The 26146-nt window shown below is 33.6% G+C and overlaps 1 protein-coding gene across 2 annotated transcripts; it reads left to right on the top strand.

The window, feature by feature from the left end:
- Window positions 1–6: 6 nt before the first annotated feature.
- LOC144964819 (cyclin-dependent kinase 5-like) lies at window positions 7–25760 on the top strand. 2 transcript variants are annotated; one of them, XR_013643931.1, is made up of 12 exons: window positions 7–234; window positions 7289–7377; window positions 7669–7736; window positions 8730–8847; window positions 9195–9290; window positions 10235–10309; window positions 11404–11500; window positions 12068–12137; window positions 18897–18957; window positions 20432–20512; window positions 21900–23812; window positions 24164–25760. XR_013643931.1 is itself a non-coding variant. In XM_078899468.1 (11 exons), exons 1-11 carry the CDS (start codon window positions 198–200, stop codon window positions 21990–21992), a joined length of 885 nt encoding a protein of 294 aa, XP_078755594.1. In that variant the 5' UTR covers window positions 7–197; the 3' UTR covers window positions 21993–25760. The 2 variants fall into 2 exon arrangements, 1 of the variants encoding a protein (XP_078755594.1); XM_078899468.1 differs by having other exon boundaries at window positions 21900–25760.
- The last annotated feature ends 386 nt before the right edge of the window (window positions 25761–26146 follow it).

Below are 26146 nucleotides of genomic sequence, written 5' to 3'. Positions count from 1 at the left end.
GGAAGTGTAGAAGAAAGAAACGAAACACAATGTACACGACTGAACCGAACTCCGAACTAAACAAGAGAATGGAGACTGCTAGAGTACTTATCAATATCAATAAATCACAGTCTCATTGATTATTTCCTTTTCATAAATAAACATCGTCGAATCTATTTACTTTTTTTCTTTCCAGTGATTTGACTATTATTATAAGCATGCAGAAATATGAAAAACTGGAAAAGATTGGTGAAGGTAATAGTAATGAGAATTTGTCGTTATTGCCAGCAGACATTCATGATTCAAATCATGTCTGTCAATAAATAACGGTGTACGATTATTGCCAGACACTGTTTGGCAATGAGAAAAGGCCAGGCTTTTTATTATACACACAGACTGTTTCTGGCAATAAGTAAAGACCAGGCTTTTTACTATACACATATACGTTGGCTGAAAAATGTAATGCAGAAGGCCAAACTAGGCGTGAAAAATATCAAATAATCTGAAAAAAATGCCAGTGGTAATTTGTGTCTCAAATCAGTTAATATAAATATCTAGTGATATTTAACACAAAATTAAAGTAAATAGTATAGTGCTCAAATGATAAATAAAGCTTTTTAATAAAAAAAAATTCAAATGGCATCATTTAACAAAAAAATGAAATGTAAGTGACACTTTGAACTGAAAACGTCAAACTGGCAATTCCGCCTTTGTTTTTTGTTTTTTTTTTTTCCATCAAATTGGTTCATAATCCACCTACCATTAAAAATTTCACTACCTGTTAACTTTATTGATCTTCTTTTGTTTCTACAATTTGTTCATTCTGACCACAATTTTAGGGATATTAATAATAGTCGGGGGATTTGTTTATTTCGTGGACGAATCCCTAGGCTTAGGTGTTGTTTGCCCCAAATCCGACCACACCTACCATTTTCCTGTCTTCCTCATACAAAACAATACAATTTATTATCACACTTCCACAAAACTAGATTCAACAACATATCCAAATCAGAGTCAGAGATTAAAATAACTATCAAAACAATGAAACAAAACTGGCGGAAAATTATCTAGCACTTATATATGAATTCTAAGTTACACAGATGTCGGTGTGTATTGACAGCTCAATGGGTTAGACCACCTTTCATTTTCTTTTTGCTGCATTGGTTCGAATCCGCTCACTTACTGTTTTTTTTCCTTCCCAAATGATGTTAAAAATTGTATTGAGCTTTATTGAGCTTTATATAGAGCAATATCCACTAAATGTGCTCAAAGCGCTTTACAAGGTGACGGACGGGACATGACGCCTGTTAGGCGATATTACAATTTTTCTGACAAAGACAACGCTGTTAACGACCAGGTACTCATTTTACACCTGAGTACGGTGAGAGAATGTGAGTACTGGGTGGGGTTCCCTACCTCCACAGTGGGCAGGGAGGTACTTACCGTGTCTTCTATCCCCTTATATCTGTTTTCCAACTTGCTTTCTGTTTTTGTCGTGGTGTGAGATTGCTCGGTTTTGTCCCGACCCTGGCCGGAGTCCTTGACTGGGAGGGAAACAGTCAAATGTATAGTTATTGTTTTGGGAGATGATATTTTTTTCCTTGTAAATCATCTCTCTGTTATGTGTTATTATATTTGTTATTCACAGCAGTTTACTGCTTTCACTTTAGTTCGACAGGTAAATTTTGCCGGACGCTAGTTCATAACAGATGACGAGTCACGGCCTGTACCGAAAGGGCGACTGAGCAACTTTTCCTATTTTGACGATTTTTTTCTCAAGTTCAAAGTGGCATAGTAAAGATGCTATTAGATGTTGCAATAAGATATTTTAGAGTCATAACTAGTGATTTACATACTTTTATTTGGTATAATTTTAGTAGATCATTTTGGATTAGATTTTATAGGAAATAACCATAAAAATGGGTCCGAAATTTTAATTACTTCAAACGATATAATCAAACATTACATAGTTATCTGAGTTTATACAAATAAATGCGAAATACTGCAATAATCATCAATATTCACAGAGTAAAAATATATAATCAAAGTCGTTTTGTAATGAAGCATTGTTGAGATATCCGCTCACCTGTACAGCCATATCCTTTTTTGACAGCAATTTAAAAAATGCGTAATCACCGAATTGTAGGGATTGGTGATCAAATGATCAAAACGAACTGGTTTTAGTAATGGCAATTGACAATTCTTAGGAAAAGATGTTATATGCATTCCTTTGACGTTTGTATAGATCTAAACTATAATAATAATAATAATAATAATAATAATAATAATAATAATAATAATGATAATGATAATAATAATGATAATAATAATAATAATAATAATAATAATAATAATAATAATAATAATAATAATAATAATAATAATAATAATAATAATAATAATAATAATGATAATAATAATAATGATGATGAAGATGATAATGATCATTTTCATGAAAATAATATAGTGGCTATCACCTAAACGCCTGCTAATTTTGGTAAACGCAATAATTCCTCTTTAAAATATCGTTCTAAATGCCCGTTTTAAAAAAAAAAATTGGAATTCGCCTTTATATGTCCACTCTGACAGAAAGGAAATGAAAAAAAAAGAAAGAAAGAAAGAATAAAGAATTTTACTGAATCATTTGCGACCGAAGAATTGACTCATCACCTGTTTCCGAGAGTTTTATTTAACTTCCCAACGCCCCAAATTACTATCGATTCATTCAATATAATTTATATTATATTATATTAATTATACTCCTCCCCACTCCACGCTCTCCGGCAATTTCCTTCCATGTCCCTCAAACTGCTTTCTTTCCATGAGCGTCCAATCAGCTTTTTACAATTGCCCATTTCCAACTGGCTGCTGAAAAAGGACAATTCTAATTTCAATTATCCACCAGTCGGTCATCAGCAAAGTCAAGAAAGCTCCTCCTACTCAAATCACACATACCCAAGAATATGATAGGCCTTGTAGACCAGTCAATGGTCTTTGATGTTACACAACCATCCGCCAGCTTTGATCACATCGCTTTTGATGATGTCACTCAATATCTATCTTCTCTCAAACCCGTTGACTGCACCACGAGTCAACATAAAAGAATATCGCGATGAGGTGCGAATCGTGAAGATGGAATGACGTAGCTGTGTTAAAGTTATAGGTTCAAAGTTCAATTGTCAGAGAGAACTGATGAGAGATTAAACTGAGGTGGTAAAATGAAAATTGTTTCGTGGTAAAACGTTGCATAAATTAGTTTTATGTACACAACACACACACCAAAACACACACACACACACACACACCTCTCTCTCTCTCTCTCTCTCTTTCTCTCTCTCTCTCTTCTCTCTCTCTCTCTCTCTCTCTTCTCTCTCTCTCTCTCTCTCTCTCTCTCTCTCCAGTGCTGCGACAAAAAAAAAAGGACGCCTACCAGATAGCTAATACTATTTAAAATGGAAATTTGTTGAAAATGGTCTGCTTATTGATCAACCGAAGCATCGTGGATTACAGAAATGATCATTGTGAATCAGTTGAAACATGTGATATCGATGTAATACTAATACTAGTAATAATCATATAATATTAGTGTATTTATCTTACTCTTGATCACCACTGTAATAATAATAATAATAATAGTAAAAAAATAAATAATATCCATTTTTTTACAATAAAAAATCGTGATAAATGCATTGAAAAAGATGGGAGGGAGGGGGGGGGGGGGGGGGGGGGGGGGGGGGGGGGGAGGGGGGAGGATTAATGATCAGATAATCAAAGTGAACTGTTATTTTAAAATAAATTGACAATCATAGGTAAAGATAAGTTATAAGTATTCCTTTGAACTTTGTATAGACGTCTAGATCTTAACACGTTTTATATATTAATACTTTTTATTAACATACGTAAAACCTCACGATTATTGTAAGGAACAGCTGATTGTTACATTTCACAGAAACAGCTTCTAATTAAACAACGTTCTGTTTTCTTTTTTTCACTGGTGGAACTTCACTTGCTAATTCTGGAGCAGTTTGCATGAAATGCTTTTTTGACCACATATCTCATTTGAGCCCTTTCACAGCTTATTCGGCAGAGTCCATTTGCATTGAGACAATGCTTGTTTTCAGTATGACCATTCATCTGAGTAAAGAAAAAAAATCATTAGTTATTATTGATATTGATGATGATGATGATAATAATAATTATAATCATAATTGTAATTATAAGAGTTATAATAATATTATTGATTGTTAGTAATAATACGATAGTGATCGCCTAGATGCCTGCTAATAATAATAACGTAATAATTTTCCTTTAAAATATAGTTCTAAATGCCCGTTATTCAAAATGGAATCCACCTATATACCAACTCTGAAATATTTTTAGCAAAAATAAGATAGAGAAAGAAGTTTACTGTAGCATTTGCAGCCAAAAAAAAAGGATTTATCACCGGTCTGTGAGAGTTTTATTTGACACCTAGACAACGCCCCAAATTACGTTCAATTCATTTCAAATTTACTCCATCTCTCCAGCAAATTCATCCCATGACCTCCAAACTGATTTCTATCCATGAAGCGCCAATCAGATGTTTACAATTACCCATTTCCAATTGGCTGCTGAAAAAGGACAATTATAATTTCAATCGTCCACCAGTCGGTCATCGGCAAAGTCAAATAAGCCCCTCCCACTCAAATCACATATCCCCTCGAAACTTCGGCCTTGTAGCGCAGTCCACTGGGCTTTTGATGTTACACAATCATCCGCCACCTTTGATCACATCGCTTTTTGATGTTATAATATATCTATCTACCCTCTTTTCTCACGCCCGTTGACTGTACCAACGGGCGATGTAGAAGAATATCGAGGGAAGGTGCGAATCGTGAAGACGGAATGGCAAATTGGTGTGAAAGTTATAGGTTTAAAGTTCAATTTTCACAGAGAAATCATGAGAACTTGACTGAACAAGCAATAAAAATCGTTCCATGCTAAAAATGTACGTACACGTGTTTTACACACACACACACACGCTCCCCCCCCCTCTCTCTCTCTCTCTCTCTCTCTCTCTCTCTCTCTCTCTCTCTCTCTCTCTCTCTCTCTCTCTCTCTCTCTCTCTCTCTCTCTCTCTCTCTCTCTGAGTGTGTGTGTGTGTACTACTACTACTACTACTACTACTACTACTACTACTACTACTACTACTACTACTACTACTACTACTACTACTACTACTACTTCTCCTACTACTACTACTACTACCACTACTACTACTACTACTACTACTATGATTACTACTATAACTGCGCTATCATCATCATCATCATCGTCATCATCATCATCATCATCATCATCACCATAAAACAACAACAACAATAACGTTATCATCACAATTGGATTCGTGTTCTTATGTCTCAGGAGTTTGCCTGAATACGGGACTATTTTGTTATTAGACAAGATGTGTTTACACATTCATTGTGCAAAAACCGGTCATTACAAATCATTGAAATAAATACTATATTAAAAGTAGATTATTACTCTTATATTTACTACCACGTGTTAGGGTAACAAAACTCAGATAACATCAATTTGAATTTTTTAAACAATTAAAAATATTTTTCAGGTTAATTTTAAAGAGAAAAATATACATTTTTCAAGAGAGAATAAAGTATACTCACCATTTCTTGATATCAATGAAAATAATTGCGTCTTAAAGATGAAAATGTGGCTGTTATATCCATATAAAATAGAAAAATATGGAAGAAGTGTATGGTCAGCAATTGCAGTGTAAAAATGTCGATTTTACGAAATCTGTCCTATAGCCTGACTGACAATGAAATCCAAGTGGTGCAGGGATAAATATAGGCCAGTTTTCACGTTCTGGACATCTGTTATGACGTAACCACACGGTGGTCTCCCCGTCATTGACGGTGGGTCGTTCCCATTGGGGGTGAGGCGGTAGTAAACTAAAGTGAAAGATTTCTAGTGTAATAAACGGCTGTGTATTTTTAATGTACAAGGCAAGCATTGGAGTGTGTTCCTCTTTGTTGGATTTTGTGCTTGTGTCTGGATGAGACTTATAGGTGATCTCAAACTAAGTGCATTGGTGGTATGCTCTTGGAATCTACATCTGATCCCTATTTGTTCCCAGTTCCCCTATGTCTTACTATTTCTTGGGTTCTTTGATTGTAATTCTAGAACTTTTTACTATCCCATTTTTTTCCTTTTTACTGGCGCTGATATGACCTTAATGTGTTGCAAGCGCCGTAAAACCCTTAAAAACAAACAAAACAAACAAACAGAATGTGAGTAAAGAGCCTTTTCCAAGTACTCAACTATGCGCCGAGTGCTAGGCTCAAAACCAGGACCTTCCGATCCGAAAGCGAGTGCCATACCACTAGACCAAATAGCCGCGCAAAGGCGGTGTAAAGGTGCGAGGGTGTTTGTTTTCCTATTAGGGATAGTTAAAAGTTTTATTTTTTCTTAGGGTTAGTTGAGGGAATATTTGGGTTGTTTCCCTTAGCCACGAGGAGCTTTCGGAAGGCCTCCCACATATTGTGTGTTCTGGTTTGTTGTTCTCAACTGTGTTGTTGGGAACAGTTTATGTCTGTGAAGCACTGGATTTCTGCTTGTTTGTTTTTGTGATGTCATGTCGGGTATTCAGAGTATAACATTTTATTAAAAGCCTCTGTATCATTGTATCATTCTTCTTCTTTCAGTGTTCAGCACTTTTATTAAAATTTAACATGGACTATTAATAGTTAACCTTGTAATATAAGTTTATCTTGCTTACTGAGATCAGTTCACAAACCTACCGACTTTGGTGGAAATATATGCTGCCTTTAACTCTCTTTCTGAGACATGGGGAGTTTTTAAAGTTTTTAAAAACATATAATCAGGAAAGGAATGGGGGTGGGATACCAATCCTGAGTCATATTTTTACTTATGATCTTCCGAAATTTGAGATCATCCAATGTAAAGGATAAGTGAGTAGAAAAGTGCTGCAAGACCAAAGATATTAAAAACTTTGCGGCGATGGGCGCTTGAACCTGCGACTCTACTGACGACAACGATGCAACCTAATGCAAACAGTTATGGAAACACAGAAGAGAAAAATATTTAGGCTGTAATCAGACATTACAGATAGTGACTCAGCAAAAAATCAGAATCCTCCTCTAAGCACAGTTCGATTATGAGCATTCTTGCTAAATTTAAGAGGACAGAACTGGTTTAGAAAGATAACTGTAATACAAATCATCACAAAATTTAAGACGAAACATTGACTGTTAAATATAACATTATTTTTGTTTCACTTCTCTTTCAGGGACATATGGGACAGTGTTTAAAGCCAAGAACAGAGAAACTCTTGAAATCGTGGCTCTGAAAAGAGTTCGTCTTGATGATGATGATGAGGTTCTATTGATTATTGGATTTTTTTTGTCAAACATCACATTCACCATATTATTTTTGTAAAAAAAGTTTTCCTTGAATAGTAATAATCTAAATCAGACCTCATGACTTTATTTTATATTATGACAATTATTAATTCACTGCAAAAAAGAAAATCTTATCAACCTCTTAGCTTTGATGTTTTGTTAAATGTAAATTGGAACAGAAATTTTGCTGTGTGAGGGAAACAATGCACACCCCTAAGCTTGTTTGTTTGTTTTTTTTTCTTCTGAATGATACTGTAATTATTTTCAGGGTGTACCAAGTTCTGCACTAAGAGAAATCTGCCTCCTAAAAGAACTCAAGCACAAAAATGTAGTCAGGTATTTAAAAAAAAAAAAAATGTATTTATTATTTTTGTTTGTTTGTTTATTTCTTCTTTTTCTTTTCCTCCCCCCCCCCCTCCTCCTCCTCATCATCATAATCATCATCTGGGTGGGGTTCCTGACCTCCCATAGAGGGAAAGGAGGTACTTACTGTGTCTTCTATCCCTCTATATCTGTTTTCCAACATGCTCTGGCCAGATACTCTGGCTGGGAGGGAAACAGTCAAATGTATAGTTAGAGTTTTGGGAGATGATATTTGTTGTTTTGTAAGTCATTTCTCTGTTATGCACTGTACTATTTTTTATTTTACATATATAAGATTTGTAAACATTTGAGTGTGTTCCTCTTGGTGGGGACCTGTGCTTGTGTCTGGATGAGACTTTTAGGTGATCTCAAACGAAGTACACTGATAGTGTGCTATTGGAATCTACAGCTATTCCCTATTTGGATCCATCCCCTTTGTCTTACTTTTTCTTGTGTGCTTTCAATTGTACATCTATAACTTTCTTGACTATCCCATTTTCTTCCTTTTTAATTTTACTGGCGCTGAAATTACCTAATGTGACGCAAGCAACTTAAAACCCTTATAAACAAAAACATCATCATCATCATCATCATCGTCATCATCATCATCATTTTTTATTGTTATAGTTCTTGTTTCTTGTGATACATCTAAGTTTCCCTTTTAAATTAATTGTCTTTAAAGTCATAGCCGTTGTCAAATTGACAATAAGTAGGAAAAGGAAGTATAAACATTTTTTTCCTCAGACATTAATTGTGGAATTTCAAAATTCTCAGATGAGGAGAGATATATCTCAATTTGCTTTAGTTATAGTATACAAGCAGGACCGGATATAAAAGTATGAAACTTAAATTACTCTATTAGGGAAAAAAAAGCTGCCATTGTTTGTCATCCGTGTATTTGAACTAAAAATCTACTTCATAAAATTTGCAGAAAAAAAAATCCTGTTCCATTTTCTTTCCCTCCAGACTTCATGATGTTGTACATAGTGAGAGGAAGCTAACTCTTGTATTTGAATATTGTGATCAAGATCTCAAAAAATATTTTGATGCTTGTAATGGAGAAATTGATCTTGATGTTGTAAAGGTATGCATTATAGTGCATAGTGATATCACATTCAGTAGACAAGAATTCAGTTAATCCCTTGAGATATTTAGTCTACTACACATTTCATTACATTACATTTCCGTGTTGATAATTTTGTGCCTATTTTAAGTGGCCAAAGGCTTCTGAGTCGATGTTGGAGACTTTGCAAGGTCACATAAATAAGGGTGCTAAAATGTTGATCAGTTTTGAAGCTGCCTATATTTTATTTGATCAATTAAGAGATGTAATTTCGATTTGATAAAAATACAAAAAGTCTCCATATTTTTCAATTTGTTTGTGATGATAACATGATATTTTCAAACTATGCATCCTTTTTCAATTTTCAGTCTTTCATGTGCCAATTGTTGCGGGGAATAGCATTTTGTCACAGTAATAATGTATTGCATCGAGATCTAAAACCCCAGAATTTACTCATCAACAAGGTGATTAAAGAACTCATAGTCCTGATCTTTCTCCATTCCCCCCCCCCCTCTCTCTCTCTCTCTCTCTCTCTCTCTCTCTCTCTCTCTCTGTTTCTCTCTCTCTCTCTATCTCTCTCTCTCTCACTCTCTCTCTCTTTCTCTCTCCCTGTCTCTCCCTCTCCCTCTCTCTTTTCTCTCTCTCTCTCTCGCTCTCTCTCTCTCTCTCTCTCTCTCTCTCTCTCTCTCTCTTTCTCTCTTCCTGTCTCTGTCTCTCCCTCTCTCTCTTTCACTCACACACACATACACACACACACACATGCTAATAATAATAATAATGAAAATAATAATAATAATAATAATAATAATAATAATAATAATAATAATAATAATAATAATAATAATAATAATAATAATAATAATAATAATCATAATAATAATCATAATAATAATAATAATAATAGTATTGATGATGATGATGAAAATAAATAATTTAAGATAAGTATTGATACATTGCCTAAATAAAATAGATTTACTCTTTGTTCTGCATATTGCAATGATATTGACTTTGTTTGTGGTAAACCTAATTTGAAAAAAAAAAGACGACCCTCTTACCATAAGACTCAGAGCTGGGTTCTATTCTGGATTTTTTAAGCAAGAAAAGGACAGTAACAATTGTTTGCTACCTATAGAATGTGGGACTATTACAAAACTCGTCTCTTCCTGACACAGCTGTTCCCACATAAGTACTGGTTGGAGAAAGAGGCCAAAAACCCCAACAAAAATAAACTCTTTGAGCACATGGAGTAGGTCTATTGTCATGTGAGTTGGTTGCTCTACTGATTTAGCCTCTTAATTGCCCTAAGTCATATCAATATAAAGTAATCAGATTAATCACATTGCAGTTTGGTTATAATGTGTTATTGTCAATGTGGATTTGTCTGATGGATTCATTTTAAATATTTCAGAATGGAGAATTGAAATTAGCAGACTTTGGACTTGCCAGAGCATTTGGTTTTCCTGTTCGATTTTATTCAGCTGAGGTAAAAATGAATCAATAGTTTTTGTAATTTTTGAAAATTACATATATTTTTGTAACTTGATTTTGAATGTTTTGAAGTAATTCATTTCGAGTAATGATTTTGCACATTGTAGGTAGAGCCACAGGCAGTAAGGCCTCCACTTATCGGTTGGGATTAGCTGAATCAAATTATTTCAACATTTTTGTTTCGTGGCTGTTTTTTATAATTGAAGGTGTGTAATTAATTGTGTGATTTCCATACCGAAAGCGAGTGTCATACCACAAGACCACATAGCTCTTTTAAAAGAGTTGTTGTTTAAAGGCAAAGGTTAAGTTGAAGCTAGATGGATATGTATACCTTTCTATGATTTAGGGGTGATACCATTTGATGAAGAGAAGCTTTGTAAGAAATATCTTTATATATGACCTTTGCAAGAAACATATTCAGGCTTTAAAATTTTTTTTAGCAAAGGGCATCCGTGGCTTATTAGATTATCAGCAAAATCGGTTTTTGGTAGGAATAACTTGAATCACACATAAAGCATAATAGTAGATCAACGTAGCAGAGCTGAAAACTAGCATGATGGAGTGGTTGTACATCTGAAGTTGTACATCTGTTTTTTTTTTAAAATGGATATTTCCTTCTCTCTCTCTCTCTCTCTCTCTCTCTCTCTCTCTCTCTCTCTCTCTCTCTCTCTCTCTCTCTCTCTCTTCTTTCTCTCTCTCTCTCTCTTCTCTCTCTCTCTCTCTCTCTCTCTCTCTCTCTCTCTCTCTCTCTCTCTCTCTCTCTCTCTCTCTCTCTCCCCTCTCTCTCTCTCTCTTTATTTTTTTCTCCTCTCTCTCTCTCTTAACTTTTTTCTTCTCTCTCTCTCTCTCTCTCTCTCTCTCTCTCTCTCTCTCTCTCTCTCTCTTTCTCTTTCTCTCTCTCTCTCTCTCTCTCTCTCTCTCTCTGTCTGCCCCATGAAATTTTGAATTAGGATAATGAGAGGGCACACTAATCTTGACCAAACATTTGTAAGTTATTATTTCAAAGAATAATCACTAACCGGAATTCATCAAAGTTTCAGGTTTATTCTGTCTCTAAAATGAAATTTTGATAATGACTTTTATCCTTAGGTTGTGACACTGTGGTATCGACCTCCTGATGTTTTATTTGGTGCAAAAATGTATTCTACATCAATTGACATGTGGTCAGCAGGCTGTATCTTTGCAGGTAGTGATATGGAATCAAATTTTAAATTTTACTCATTGGGACTCGAGAACCTAGATTAATGACATGATAAATTGGACTCCCAAAGGAGAAATCAATTTCTAAAATGATGAAATTTGAATTAAATCAATATACTTTTATTAATGAGAGTGAATTTAGTAGTTCGACTGAATTTCGTAGTTTTTCCTAAACTGAAAAAAAATAAAAAATGTTGTGTTTTTTTTATCTGGTATTTTGTCATTGTCCAAATATGAATTCTTGTTTTGCTATTAGTTTGGCCGATGTGTACTTATTTTCAGGTCTGATAACCCAAAATTGTTATGGGCTCATTGAGGTAAAGGATATACTCTGAAATCAATGCAATATATTGTCCATTATAACATTGTTGAAACAAGTCCATGATTATGTTCAGTTATCAATTAGACTTGCAAATGTGTACATGACCACGTTGAGTTTGGCTTATAATCATGGAGCTTTGATCAATTCAACAGAAAAAAAGTTGTAAATTGATGTATGTTATTTAGATATATTAAAAAAAACATTTTATGGTGTATGGTATCAATCTGACAGAATTGGCAAATGCAGGACGGCCATTGTTTCCTGGCAATGATGACGATGATCAACTCAAAAGGATTTTCAAGTAAGGATAATCCTCATTGTAAAATAGAGCAGTTGTAATATGTTATTTGGTTTACGGTCCTCTGTGCAACCCCTGAATAATGACATCCTCAGGACCTGGTAAATCATGTTGTTATTGCAGGGGTTTCAAAGATGGTGGAAAAATGGGATGTATTTTGATTTTGATGCGAAATGCACACCACTGATTAAAATTAGACACGTTCATACCACATTAATTACCTTTGATGTCAAAGGACATAGAAGTTAAGCTCTTCGATGCATTGTGTTTTCATTGTAATTATAGTCAGATTTTTTTATTAATGGCGCATGTTTTTCTGGTTTTTCTCAGCTGTCCCTCTATCAAAAGTTGTAAAAATTTGTGTCAACCTTTGAATCAATTTGTCTTAACTGAATATAGATTTTGGACCGTATCAAAAAAGTTTTCTTCTTTACTTTAAGACCTATAAAAAGCTACTTTAAAACCACTGTCATAAAATTCGAAATTTTACACTCTAAAAAATGTAAACAAGTTACGCACCACAAAATATGACATGAATTCATAGATTTTCCAAAAAATCTTGTGTTGACATGTAGTTCCGGCTAGTGATTATGAGTTCACGTCATACTTGTTTCCGAATCAAAACAATTCGCTTTAACTGCAATCAACTTATAACTAATGTAGCTTGCCTTAAATTTTGAATTTATGATTTATTGCTTATTATCTACATCATGTCGCAATTACAGATATGAAATCTCTAGTTTTAAATCATTTGAAATACTGATTATAATATACTCAATATTGTCATATTAACGATGAATGCTGCTTATATAACTTAGAAAAATTGTATCTGTGAACAAACGTTTCACAGAACACTTAAAGGATTTTAAAACATATACGCTTTTAACCTATAGGATACGATATGACACTCTCGTAAGCTGCGAAAAAAGAAATCTACTTGTATCTATCGATAAGCCATTAAAGAGGCCTGCTATGGAATTGGAATTTCACAATCAACAACGAGAAGATGATTATCGAAATACGACGGAGAGATCACCAGTGTTGAACGACGTGATAGGAAAGGATCCAAGACAACTTTGACATGGATATCATCCAAAGATGTATGGAACTGGGTGAACTTGAGTTCTGGACAGAGGATCATTGATATTCTTGCAGGTGGTGAAGATACTGGGGGTTTAGGAGAATGCCATACCATTTTTTTTTCTGCATCATCTGGAAGGTAGAGACTATCATTCTGGGGTCAATGCAGAGGTGTTTGAAGACTGGATAAAGAACCATTTGTTGCATTTCCTCGAAGCACCCAACTGTATTGCATTGGACAATGCTACAATTCTGTGGCCCATGATCACCTCAATGCTCCAACTTCGACAACTATAAAAAACTGATATGATTTCATGGCTCCCATCAGAAAACACCACATATTCTGACTATTTATCAAAGGCTCAACTATACTAAAAAAGAAACAGTTTTCAAAGCAGACTGTCTAATCAATGAGTTTTGACACGAGGTTGCACGACTTCCCCCATATCACTGTGAGCGCAATACAATCGAGCTCATTTGAACACAAGTAAAGGGAAAGATGAGAGGTGGAACACCAAATTTACTCTCACCGATGAGTAATAAATGATATAACAAGGGAAGACTGGTAAAAGTCATGCTTCAACCTTAGCAAACTGGAGGAAAATTAGATTTCATTGGATAGAGTGATGCCACAAAATCATTCCATAGTCATTTCATTTCTCCTTTTCTTCATCCTCGTCATTACAATGTGATTATTGATGTATCCAGTATGTCTTTGTTGTTGGTTGTGGTGTTGTTGGAGTTGTTATTATTGCTGAATACATGTACATATTTATGTGAAAACAATGTATCATAAATTGATAAATTTCTACTTTTGACCTGTTTACATTAAATTTATGTAATTCTCTTTGGCAAAAACACATGCTATTTCTATAAATTTTGCAATCGAAAAGATGTTGAAAGTGCGTTATGTTCACTTTCATTTGTATTCATCAGTAATGTGTATTGATAGTTATAATACATAGTTATAATAATAATAATAATAATAATAATAATACTTTATTGCATCCCAAAAGGAAATTTTTTGTACAGACGTGTTATAATTTACACATAAGATAAAAATACAATGGAAATAGGATGTATATATATAAAAAAGGAGCAGCTCTATAACCAGAGCTGCGCTTTATAATATGAATAATTTCAACACTGTAAAATAGTTAAAACTGTCACTATAAATTGAAAATTGAAAAGATTGCAAAACAAATAAATTAATATTTATATTTTTAAAAAGTAAAAATGAGAAATAATTATATAAAATGATTATTGCTTGTTGTTATAAAGCCTAATACTGGACGGCAGAAAAGATTTTTGGTGTCTCTCTGTTTTCGTTGAAATAGAGAAAGGGCGACCACTTCTTTCTGACATAATAATTGATGGTCTTAGTGGATGATACTGGTCATTTAATATTTTAGTTATTTTATTTATACAAAATTTCTCGTATAAAAGATCTACATCGTCAACATCATTTATATAGCGTTTAATGGATTTTTTAATATTTGAATTTATTTTGTTCCTTTCCACTGCTAAGCAATTGCCTCCCCAAGCTGTTATACAAAATGACAAAACACTTTCGATTACTGCTCTATAAAATAATGTGCAGAGGGTTTTATCTATTCTAAACTGAGAGAGTTTTGATAAAAAATATGTACGTCTGCACATCTTATGCCTAATTATTTTCAAGTGTTCATCCCACTTGAGCCTGTCATCAATCGTTACACCAATGTATTTGTAGTGAGGAACTCGCTGGACGAATTGGTCCTTTAATTTTAACGGTTCTATCGGTTCCTTCACTCTCCTAAAGTCAATCACTAGCTCCTTTGTCTTGCTTATGTTAAGCTCTAGGTGGTGGGCATCACACCAAGACACAAATCTATCAATTTCTTGCCTATAAGCCACTTCGTTGCCATTTGTTATGAGGCCTTGAAGAGCGGTGTCATCTGCAAACTTTATTAAAGGTACACTCAGGTTTTGACTTCTACAGTCATTCGTGTATATTGTGAATAATACAGGGGACAATACACAACCTTGAGGAGCCCCAGTATTTGTAGTTATACAGGAAGATTTGTTTTGTCCTAATTGAACATATTGTGCTCTCTCCGTAAGAAATTCGAGCACCCAAGCAATTATATACTTGTTTAAATTCAGACTAGTCAATTTTTGAACAACCAACTGAGGTTGCATTGTATTGAACGCTGAAGAAAAATCTGCAAAAAGCAATCTGCAATAGCTCCTAGCGTGATCTAGATGCCTGTAGATGTTGTTTGTAAACAGCAAAATGGCATCCTCTACGCCACATCCTGGTTTGTAAGCAAATTGATGACTATCACTCAATGGCATAAACTGATTCCTAATTTTAACAAGAACAAGTTTTTCTAAAGATTTCATGACTATTGAAGTCAGTGCAACAGGTCTGAGATCGTTCATAGTTTCAAGTTTTTCTTTTTTTGGAACAGGAATAATTTTTGAAGTTTTCCAAATTTCAGGGATCGAAACGCATTGGAGGGACCAGTTAAAAATATGTGTATAAATGGGAGAAAGCTGGTGGGCACATTCTTTTAATAGTTTTCCTTTCAATCCATCCGGCCCAGCAGCCTTCCTCTCGTTTAGTTTCGAAAATACGAATCTCGTTTCCTCTTCACTGACCTCAATAGTCATTTCATCTTCCAAAGCCCTGTCTAATTTATGTTTTTCATTTTCAATATCAAATTTGTGTAGATGTCTCATTGTTAAGGATTGCCATTCGTGCCTTAATAATCAGATTACTGAATGTATATCGTAAAGGTTTCAATTAACCGAACTTTCCATTTTAATGAATTCCTTCAAAATGGATAAGTAATAATTTTGATACTGTAAATCATCTGTGAGTTACAATCCTTACCAGTTATCGATTTAGATATACGTTATAAGCGAAATCCTTTCCTATTGTTTCACAATTAATGTAAAAATAATTTTTGATTAAGACAAATTGATTCAGATGTTCATACAAACTTTTGCAGCTGTGCATTGAGGGGCAGCTGAGAAAAGACGAAAAGCACACGCCACTTATTAAAAATCTGACTATAGGCCTCAAATGCCATTGTCCCTTTGTAGTTTATCCAGGCTGGACTGGCATGAACACAGCTGTATTATTATTAGCCTTAAGGGCCGAGTAAGGCATCACAGAGATTGGAAAAAAAGCAAAAATTTCTGGATCAAGTGTTGATTTCAATTGCCGATTATCGCCATATTGATGCTGCTAAACAAGGTTTTTACTAAAATGCTATATCGAGGTTTTTGTAATAATAATATAAAAATTATTCAGGAGTTTGCAAGATACTTAAGATTACAGTAATGCAATCTGTACACTATTTTGCATTTTAAGTAACTGATGATTAAGCTGTTCCACTCTCTAAAAAGTATTTGCATAAGGATAACAAATATAAATAGATACACATTTTACATACCTTATTTTTGCAAATGTGCTACTTATGATATCAGTATATTTAATTAAAAATGTTTTTGAGAATGCCAATGGGGAGGGAGAGAGATGGCATTTGGCATTCATATTGTTTCCCTCAGTTTCAGATTTATAAATCAAAATTTTAGAGGAAAACTAATGAAAATACTTTTAGTATTTTTAGAAAAATAGACATGGGTCCAAAACTAATTTCACATCTTTTTCATAGTAACTTTTAGTGGGTGCTACAAAGAAACACGTTTTTTGCGTCATAAATTTTCTAAATTTGACAATTCAACAATTGGTACTCAAGCCATCAAATAAGGTACAAAGCCAGATTTGGTATCATCAAACTTTATTCCTGTACCACTTTAACAACAAAAAGTGGCAAATGATAGAAAATTTTTATTGATATAAATCTTAAACGAGATCCATCTGATAGACAAGCGCCCTGTCTCTATTTTTATCAATTTGTTTTAATGTTGTTTTATCATGGCTGAATCATTGCATTTTTAAAAAGCTCTTTGGCTTTGAGAGCGATCGAAATTTTTATGTTAGGCTAGATCAAGGAACAGCGGACTCATTGCGATCTGACTGAGATTCCCGAATGATATCACTAAAAAGAATGTAGTTCACGTTAACCACTTGATTATTTTATATAAGTACAATCATATTTTGTGATTTAAATGGTTTAAAACAAGAAAATACCCTGCCAATATTGTTATTTTGTTTGATATTTTGAGTCAGCAAATGAGTTAATTTTAATGATGGAACTGCCATATAAAAACCTTAGTTTTATCGCTTTTCATCGACCTGTAATTTTTTACTTTCCAGCCTCAGTTTTCATTGAATCAAGTGTTGATTTTATTAATTTATCCATGATATTTTTTTAAATTTGATTTGTTTCCTGATGTCCATTTATTGCTAAATAAAAGGCAAGAGGTCGAATTTTTGCTAAGCCAAACAGATTGTTTCATCCATCGTTATCTAGTTACCGATTTTGTAGTTAGTGTTGAGAATCTGATTGTGTTTATTAAGTTATTGCAGAGGAATATGCCCCCACTGGTAGTTTATGAATAGCCTAAATATACATGAAGATTCTTTCCAATGTCTTAAAATAGAAGGAACATTGCTATTTTCTCATTTTTGGAAAACAATGCTTGTAATGGTTATGATCTGGAGATTTGGATATTGGTTAAAACAGACCTCGAAGTGCCACTTTGTTTTCTAAATTATTCTAATGCTTTCAACATAATATGTAAGAATAATAAATAAGTTACTGGAGGGTAATAATGTAGTATATAGGGAAAAGGCAAATATAGATTCCTGGATCAAACTGGAGCTTGGAAATTAAAGAAGACAATAAAAGCAAATAAAGAAATTATTGGGTTTTTTTTTTCTGTTTTGGTTTGGTGGAGGTTGCAATAACTTTGTAGAATACTCACCTCTCATGATTGCTTGGGTGGCTAAATCTTTTTGGTGTGGTAGAAAGTAGTGAATTTCAGACTAGTATCCTGTCCAAAGGGTAGCAAATAACTTTTCTGCCCATTTAATATTACAGAAATCAGGATACAGTCATGCTACATAGGCCATCAGGCTTTAAGTGACTTGGGGGAGGGGGGTAGTGGGTTGAGACCATGCAAAAAAGTCAATCCAGACACAAATGCAAGATCTTGTCTAAGAGGGCACACTCTAATGCTAAGAAATATGTATACATATATATCCATAATAAAATACAGAGAGATGGTTTACACTTAAAAAAAAAAAATCTTCCATAAAAGGAACAACTCATTTTATTGTTACCTCTTGGTTAAGGATCCCAGACAGGGTAAGGCAAAGCTAAGCAATATTATTCTAGGACAAGTCCATAAAGCAACATGAAATGGAAAACAGACGTAGGTGAAATGAAGACATGATAACTTAAGATAGTATGATTTTCATAGGAGGTTGATGTATTATGTTATGCTATCGATTCGAACATAGTGCTGATCATTCATAATTTTATTTTGAATTTTGAGAAAGAATATTTTACTTTTACAAAATTTAAAGACTTTTTTTTACATTCAAGGAAGTGCGGTTTCTTTTAAAGTGTGATATTTTTCCACTCATCAATTCTTTTTGATTTTTTTGTCATGAATGTTCTCTTTCCCATTGTTTTGAATTATTTTTGACATGGTATTATGATGTAGCTTATTCTTTCAACTTATTTCATTTACATTTTCTATTTTTACCTGGTGTTCTTTCAGACTGCTTGGTACTCCAACGGAAGATACATGGCCAGGCATAACTCAACTTCCTAACTACAGAGTATGTATTTTCTTTTGAATCTTCCTAACTTTTATCTACTCTTCTCAATACAGTTTAGCCACCAATTTTCTATAGGCTCTAAGCGGCTCATAGTTGAGTCCTTGGAAAAGGCCCTTTACTCACATTCTCTCACCGTACTCAGGTGTAAAATGAGTACCTGGTCATTAACAGCGTTGTCTCTGTCGGAAAAAAAAAATTGTAATACTGTCTAACTGGCATCATGTCTCATCCTTCATGTTAAGTGTTACTGTTGGCCAGGGATCCATTGTAAAGCACTTTGAGCATGTTTAGGTAATATTGCCCTATATAAAAGCTCAAGTTTGTTTTTTCGTTCTGTTAAATATCAATTTGTACCCAATAACCTCAAGCATCAAAATCATTATATCATACGGTCAACCACTTTCATTAATTTCTTTTTTTTTTTTTTATCGTTAATTTCCTTTAAATGCAAATGTCATTTCAGTCCTCAAAATTGTAATTTCTATATCATAATGAATAATTTTTTTTGGTTGTAAATTGAGCTTTATATAGCGCAATATCCACCAAATGTGCTCAAAGCACTTTACAAGGGGTCCCTGGTCAACAGCAACATTTAACATGTAGGACGGGACATGCCGGCTGTTAGGTGATATTACAATTTTTCGGACAAAGACAATGCTGTTAATGGCCAGGTACTCATTTTACACCTGATTACGGTGAGAGACTGTGAGGAAAGAGCCTTTTCCAAGGACTCAATATTAATAATAAGAAGGTATATTGTCATAAATGGGAATGTCTCATTATTTCCTTTTCTGCTCAGGACTACTGCTGGATATTCTATAGGATCACGATTCCTCAATGTTTGGGAGTCAAATTGGGAAAAATAATTTAAAATAAGCTCATTTGGTTTGATTTGTATGCTACTGGTTTCACTTTGTGGTTAGCTTAAACTTATCTACTCCTAAATTCCCTTTCTGGGTGGGGTTCCTGACATCCCACAGTGGGCAAGGAGGCACTTACTGTGTCTTCTATCTCCCGATATCTGTTTTCTTTGTCTTGGATTGGGATTACTTGGTTTTGTCCTGGCCCTGGCCAGATACCCTGGCTGGAAGGGAAACAGTCAAATACATAGTTAGTTTTGGGAGATGATATTTTTTGTATTGTAAGTCATCTCTCTGTTATGCAGTGTATTATGTTTTATTTACATATTAAATATGATTTGTAAACATTTGAGTGTGGGGACCTGTGCTTGTGTAGGGATGAGACTTTTAGGTGATCTCAAACTAAGTACTTTGATTGTGTGCTCTTGGAATCTACATCTATTTTCTATTTGAACCAATTCCCCTTTGTCTTACCTTTTCTTGGATGCTTTAATTGTAATTCTAGAACTTTTTACCTACTCATTGTCTTCCTTTTAACTGGCCTTAATGTGTTGCAATCGCCGTAACCCCTTAAAAGAACCCCATAAAAGCAAACTTATTTCCCTTTATTTCAGCCATTCCCCATTTATCATGTAAGCACTACTTGGCAACAAGTTGTGCCAAAACTCAATTCCAAAGGAAGAGATCTGTTACAGGTAATGTTGCTTTTATTTTTTTTTAACAACCCCAAAAACTAGTGCCGAAAATTATAAACAGATTAAAAATAAAATTCTCTTCATGTTCTTTGAGTTCGGCAGATAAACTTCATGCAGTACACCAACTGCATCCTTATCTTTGCATTTGAAGTGAAACAGAGTTCCATGTCCTCATGTGGAATCTATTCTAAATATAATACATATAGTTTGTTATTAGCTTTAACAGAAAAATTTCATTTGGTTGCTCATTTAAAAATTTTAAAAATTAAAATTAAACTAAGGAATTTGAATTAGTTATTAGTCTAATAATTAAAAAAAAATAAAAATAAATAATGATAATGATAATACTATATTGCATCCCAAAAAGGATTTGTTTTGTCCAATTGTGTTATAATTTACACAGTAAAATAAATAACAGCCAGTTGTGCCTTATATATGAATAATTTCAACACTGTAAAATTGTTAAAATTGTCACTGTAAATTGAAAATTGAAAAGATTGCAAAACACATAAATTGATAAATTAATATTTACATTATTTGGAAGAAAAAAAACGAAGATAATTATATAAAATGATTATTGCTTGTTATTATAAAGCCTAATACAAGACGGCAGAAAATATTTTCGGTGTCTCTCTGTTTTAATTGAAATAGAGAAAGGGCGACCACTCCTTCCTGACATAATAACTGATGGTCTAAGTGGATGGTGCTGATCATGTAATATTTTAGTTATTTTACTCATACAACATTTCTCATATAAATGATCGACATTGTCAACATCATTATATCGCATTTAATGGATTTTTTAACACTTGAATTTATTTTGTTCCTTTCCACTGCTAAGCAATTTCCTCCCCAAGCTGTTAAACAAAATGACAATACACTTTCAATTACTGCTTTATAAGATAATGTGCAAAGGGTTTTATCTATTCTAAACTGAGAAAGTTTTGAAAAAAATAAGTACGCCTGCACATCTTATGTTTAATTATTTTCAAGTGTTCATCCACTTGAGCCGGTCATCAATCATTACACCAAGCTATTTGTAGTGAGGAACTTGCTGGACGAATTGGTCCTTTAATTTTAATGGTTCTATTGGTTCCTTCACTCTCCTAAAGTCAATCACTAGCTCCTTTGTCTCTCTTATGTTAAGCTGTAGGTGGTGGGCATCACACCAAGACACAAATCTATCAATTTCTTGCCTATAAGCACTTTGTTGCCATTTGTTATAAGGCCTTGAAGAGCGGTGTCATCTGCAAACTTTATTAAAGGTACACTCAGGTTTTGACTTTTTCAGTTGTTATTAATATTATTTGTTATTAGAGTTATATGCCTTGTCAGTATTATATATTTTTTGATGTGTATCCTCCCATGATTTTTCTTAATTTTACAGAAACTTTTGGTATGTTACCCACCTGATCGATTGTCAGCAGATGACAGCTTGCAACATCCATATTTTACGGATGTCCAAACAAACTCAAAGTAATTAAAGTCAGATTTTTAATAAGTGGCGTGTGCGTTTCTTCTTTTTCTAAGCTGTCCCTCATTGCACAGCTGTAAAAATTTGTATAAACCTCTTAATCAATTTGTCTTAATTAAAAAGTATTTTTTCATGAATTTTAAAACAATAGGAAAGGATTTTGCTTATTACAGCTATGTTAAAATCGATAACAGGTAAGGATCGGAACTCATAGAAGATTTACATTATCAAAATTATGAATTTTCAGCTTAGCCATTTTGAAGCAATTCGTTAAAATCGAATGTCCGGTTAATTGATACTTGAACGATAAACATACAGTATTTGAATGACAATCCTTAACTATCACAAATCTACATTCTATAACTATCATACACATTACTAATGAATACAAACGAAAGTGAACACACATAACGAGCTTCCAACATTTGTTTTGATTGCCAGAACTATCAGATGTCCAATATTTTATCGGATGTATGTTTACGTTCACCCAGGTCCATACATCTTTGGATGATATACATATCAAAGTTGTATAGGATCCTTTTCTTACCACGTCGTTCCACACTATAGTCCGTTCCAAGTACCGTGTACACGGAATATCACACATTCTTTCAAAGTTGCGAAATGTTATGCCATTGTTTTTTGCATGCAGGCTTATATTTTAAGTGACATTACAAATTTTGACTACTGTTAGTGATAGACCACACAATTTTCTCACAATGCTCAATTCCTTTGATCTTTTTATCGTTTGCAATAAAATATGACTCAATCTTTATAATGTTTACAGTAATGGTGTGTTGATTCTCTTTCCTGTTGATAAAATATTCACAACAAAGTTGCATTCAGTGGCGTAGCTTAGCAATTAATTTTGGGTTGTTTGAAATAGTGTTACAATAGATATAATTTAAACAGTACCTAACAGAGTTGAAAAAATGCTAACAGCGTTTATAATTTATCTCTTCCCTGGTGGACAACGAACATGTAATAGATTGGATGACACAAGCAGCTCGTGAAGTACTTATACATTTTTGGACAAAGACATTGATATTAATAAAAACAAACAAACAGGGAATCCGCCAAATTTTTACGCCCATCTTCGATAGGAAAAGGAGAAATGCCTTTCATAAAGACATAATCCCTGACCAACTGTTGAACAAGACAACTTATAAAGGTCGCACAAAACCCACTGGTCACCCATCGAGCAGGATACATGTTTGCCATTTTGAATTATGTTCACTGAGGACAGGGGGGGGGGGGGGGGGGGGGGGGGGGGTAGAGGGTAAGGGGGCTTTGAATGTGATAATGTGAATTGTCACTGAATCTAAACTTCTTTATCCGTGTAATTTTTGTACAGTATAACTTTTCAAATGAACCGCAGTTTTCACATACAATAAGTGAATAATCAAAGTGATATAATCATTAATTTGTCCTCTTCATTCTAAGTTCCTGGTTGTGGGCAATCTATTAATAATATTGCTATGAAAAAGAATTCCGTGCTTCGCCTCACTGGAGAAATAATTGAAACCTTTCGTGAAAAGTAAACCCCTGGGCAAGCCTGTGGAGAGTTCAGTGATCGTAATCACAACATAATTCACTGCTTATAATACTGTTATTGTAAACCATCCATTTCTTCACTCATCCTAAACCCTTCATTTTTTATATACTGTAAAGAAGAAAAAATCTCAAAGTATGATACTGTAACCGGTGGAAAAAAAAATTGGCTTAATGTCACTAACAATTTTAGTGTTTGATCCAATTTTCTATAAAATCCATTGGAAGGTTGTGAAGATATACACGTCAACACGTGCGCACGGAATGGAATATTGCGGGTGGTTGGATGGGAGCATCACCCTTGAATCACATACCTATGATGTTTGCATGGGTGTACGATCCGATAGTGATGTCGTTTCTTCTTCTCTTTACTAGCCTATCCTGCTTCTTTGGTTTGTGATTGTTTTTTTGACAGGGGATATTTTTTTTCTGTGAATCTTCTGCCTGTTTGTTCTTGGTTATTTATAATTTAGATTATGATATCTTTAGGTTATGATTTTGATTTATATTTGTACTATTTTTGTTAGATTGCTTGTTTTTTTGTTTCAGCGGTCTCTCATATAACCTCAATTGTGTTGGAAGAGACCTAAAGCAACAAACAAACAAACAAAAACCGGAATGGAATATAGTGATCACTCATATTTCAATAACTATCTTCTCATAGTTGAATGTGAAATTCCAATGTCATAGCTTTAATGCCTTATCGATAGATACAAGAAGACTTCTTTTCGCAGCCTTACGAGAATTGAACTGCTAGAGATTTTGCATTGTATCGTATCATATCATTTAAGAGCCTAATATGTTTTAAAAACCTTTAAATGCTCTGTCAAACGCTCATGCATAGTTAAAATTTTTCAAAATTATATAAACAGCATTCATTGTTAATTTCATGATATTGAGTATATAATCAGTATTTCAAATAATTTAAAGCTAGAGATTTCATATCAGTCCTTGCGACATGATGAAGATAATATGTCATAAATAATAAATTCAAAATTTAATACAAACTATATACATAAGTGGTAAGTTTATAACAATTAGAGCGAATTGTTTTTATTCGGAAACAAGTATGACATGAACTCATAATCACTAGCCGGAACTCGTACCAGCACGAGATTTTTTTGAAATACGATGAATTCATCTATTACTCTGTGGTGCGTAACTAGTTTACATATTTAACAGTATAGAATTTATAATTTTATGACAGCGGTTTTAGAGTAGTTTTTTTTAATAGGTCTTAAAGAAGCAAACTTTTTTTATATGGCATCAATACGGTGCAAAGTCTATATTCAGTTAAGACACATTGATTCAGAGGTTGACACAAATTTTTCCAACTTATGATAGAGGGACAGCTGAGATAAACCAGAAAAACACACACCATTAATAAAAAATCTGACTATTCAATCAAGGAGGGGCTACAAATATATTTATTAGATTAGCAAGACCACACCATTTGACGATCATATTTATGAAATTGGACTCATTTCCGGCATGGTTTATCTTCTAATTTATAATATTCAAATCATTGTATAAGAGGATGGAAATCAAATCATTGTGTGTGTTTGTGATCAGTATTGACACACCCATGAATGTAATTAAAATGACCATCTTGAAAATCTGGTTGTTTACAAAACGGGAGAGATCATTGAAATCATGAATGCCAGATGTTCCTGGATGTAATAATTGTTCATGTATGCATTACAAAATTTTCTGGATTGTGGAAATATTGACAGGTGACAGATTTTTAATACAAAGTTTACCACCTCCACATTTGTTTAGTCTTGGGGTTTTATATCATCAAGTATTAGGTTGTTTCCCTTATGCTGTAAATTAACACTGAATAATGAAAGGATAGTCTGTTTTCTCCATTGACGTCATTGGTTTTATTTTGGCATGCTATATTGTCGAGTGTTAAATTACTTGATTTTTGTAGTAAGATTATTTTGATGATTTATTTCTGTATTGTCAATTATGACTTTCCTAGTAGTTATGTGTTGGACAAAATGGTTGATGGTCCTGCGTTAGATAATTTAACAGATTGTTGTTTCCCTTTTTTTATACCATGCAACAGTTTAAAAATGTCTGAAATTGTAACGATGAATCATTTTATCATCGGATGAAAATGCTCCATGCTAAAAAGTTTTGGTAAAAAGATATTTTGCTGTTTTGTGAAATTAAAATCAATTGGAATTGACATGGTGAATAAAAATCTCAAGATACTAAAAATGTCTGATTATCAGTTGTATTTTGAAATCATTTCAAAGTCTATAAAAAACAGTAGATAAGTGACCATATCCAAAATTCTGGTATAAAAATTAACTCATGGTTATATGTGTATGACACTATCTAATGTAAAGATTTAAATGAAAGACATGAGAGAAACCATTAAAATATGATTTAAAAACCACAACAACACCAGTTTGGCGTGTACAATAATGTACACTGTCCCGAATGCAAACAGCATCAAATCAGGACAAATCAACTCAAAATAGCTTTAAACTGCTTCTCACAGACTCCAATCCCCATCTTGAGATATAGTGATGATAATGGAAATTATTTCTATAGCATCCATTCCCGCTCAGAAGCAGTTCTAGGCGTTTTGTTACAATACT

The sequence above is a fragment of the Berghia stephanieae genome, chromosome 2, assembly GCF_034508935.2.
Source record: "Berghia stephanieae isolate SIO BIC M18660-M18661 chromosome 2, UCSD_Bste_1.3, whole genome shotgun sequence".
Lineage (NCBI taxonomy): Eukaryota > Metazoa > Mollusca > Gastropoda > Nudibranchia > Aeolidiidae > Berghia > Berghia stephanieae.
Note: the sequence above shows the minus strand (reverse complement) of the source record. Positions and strands in the feature narration are given on the sequence as shown.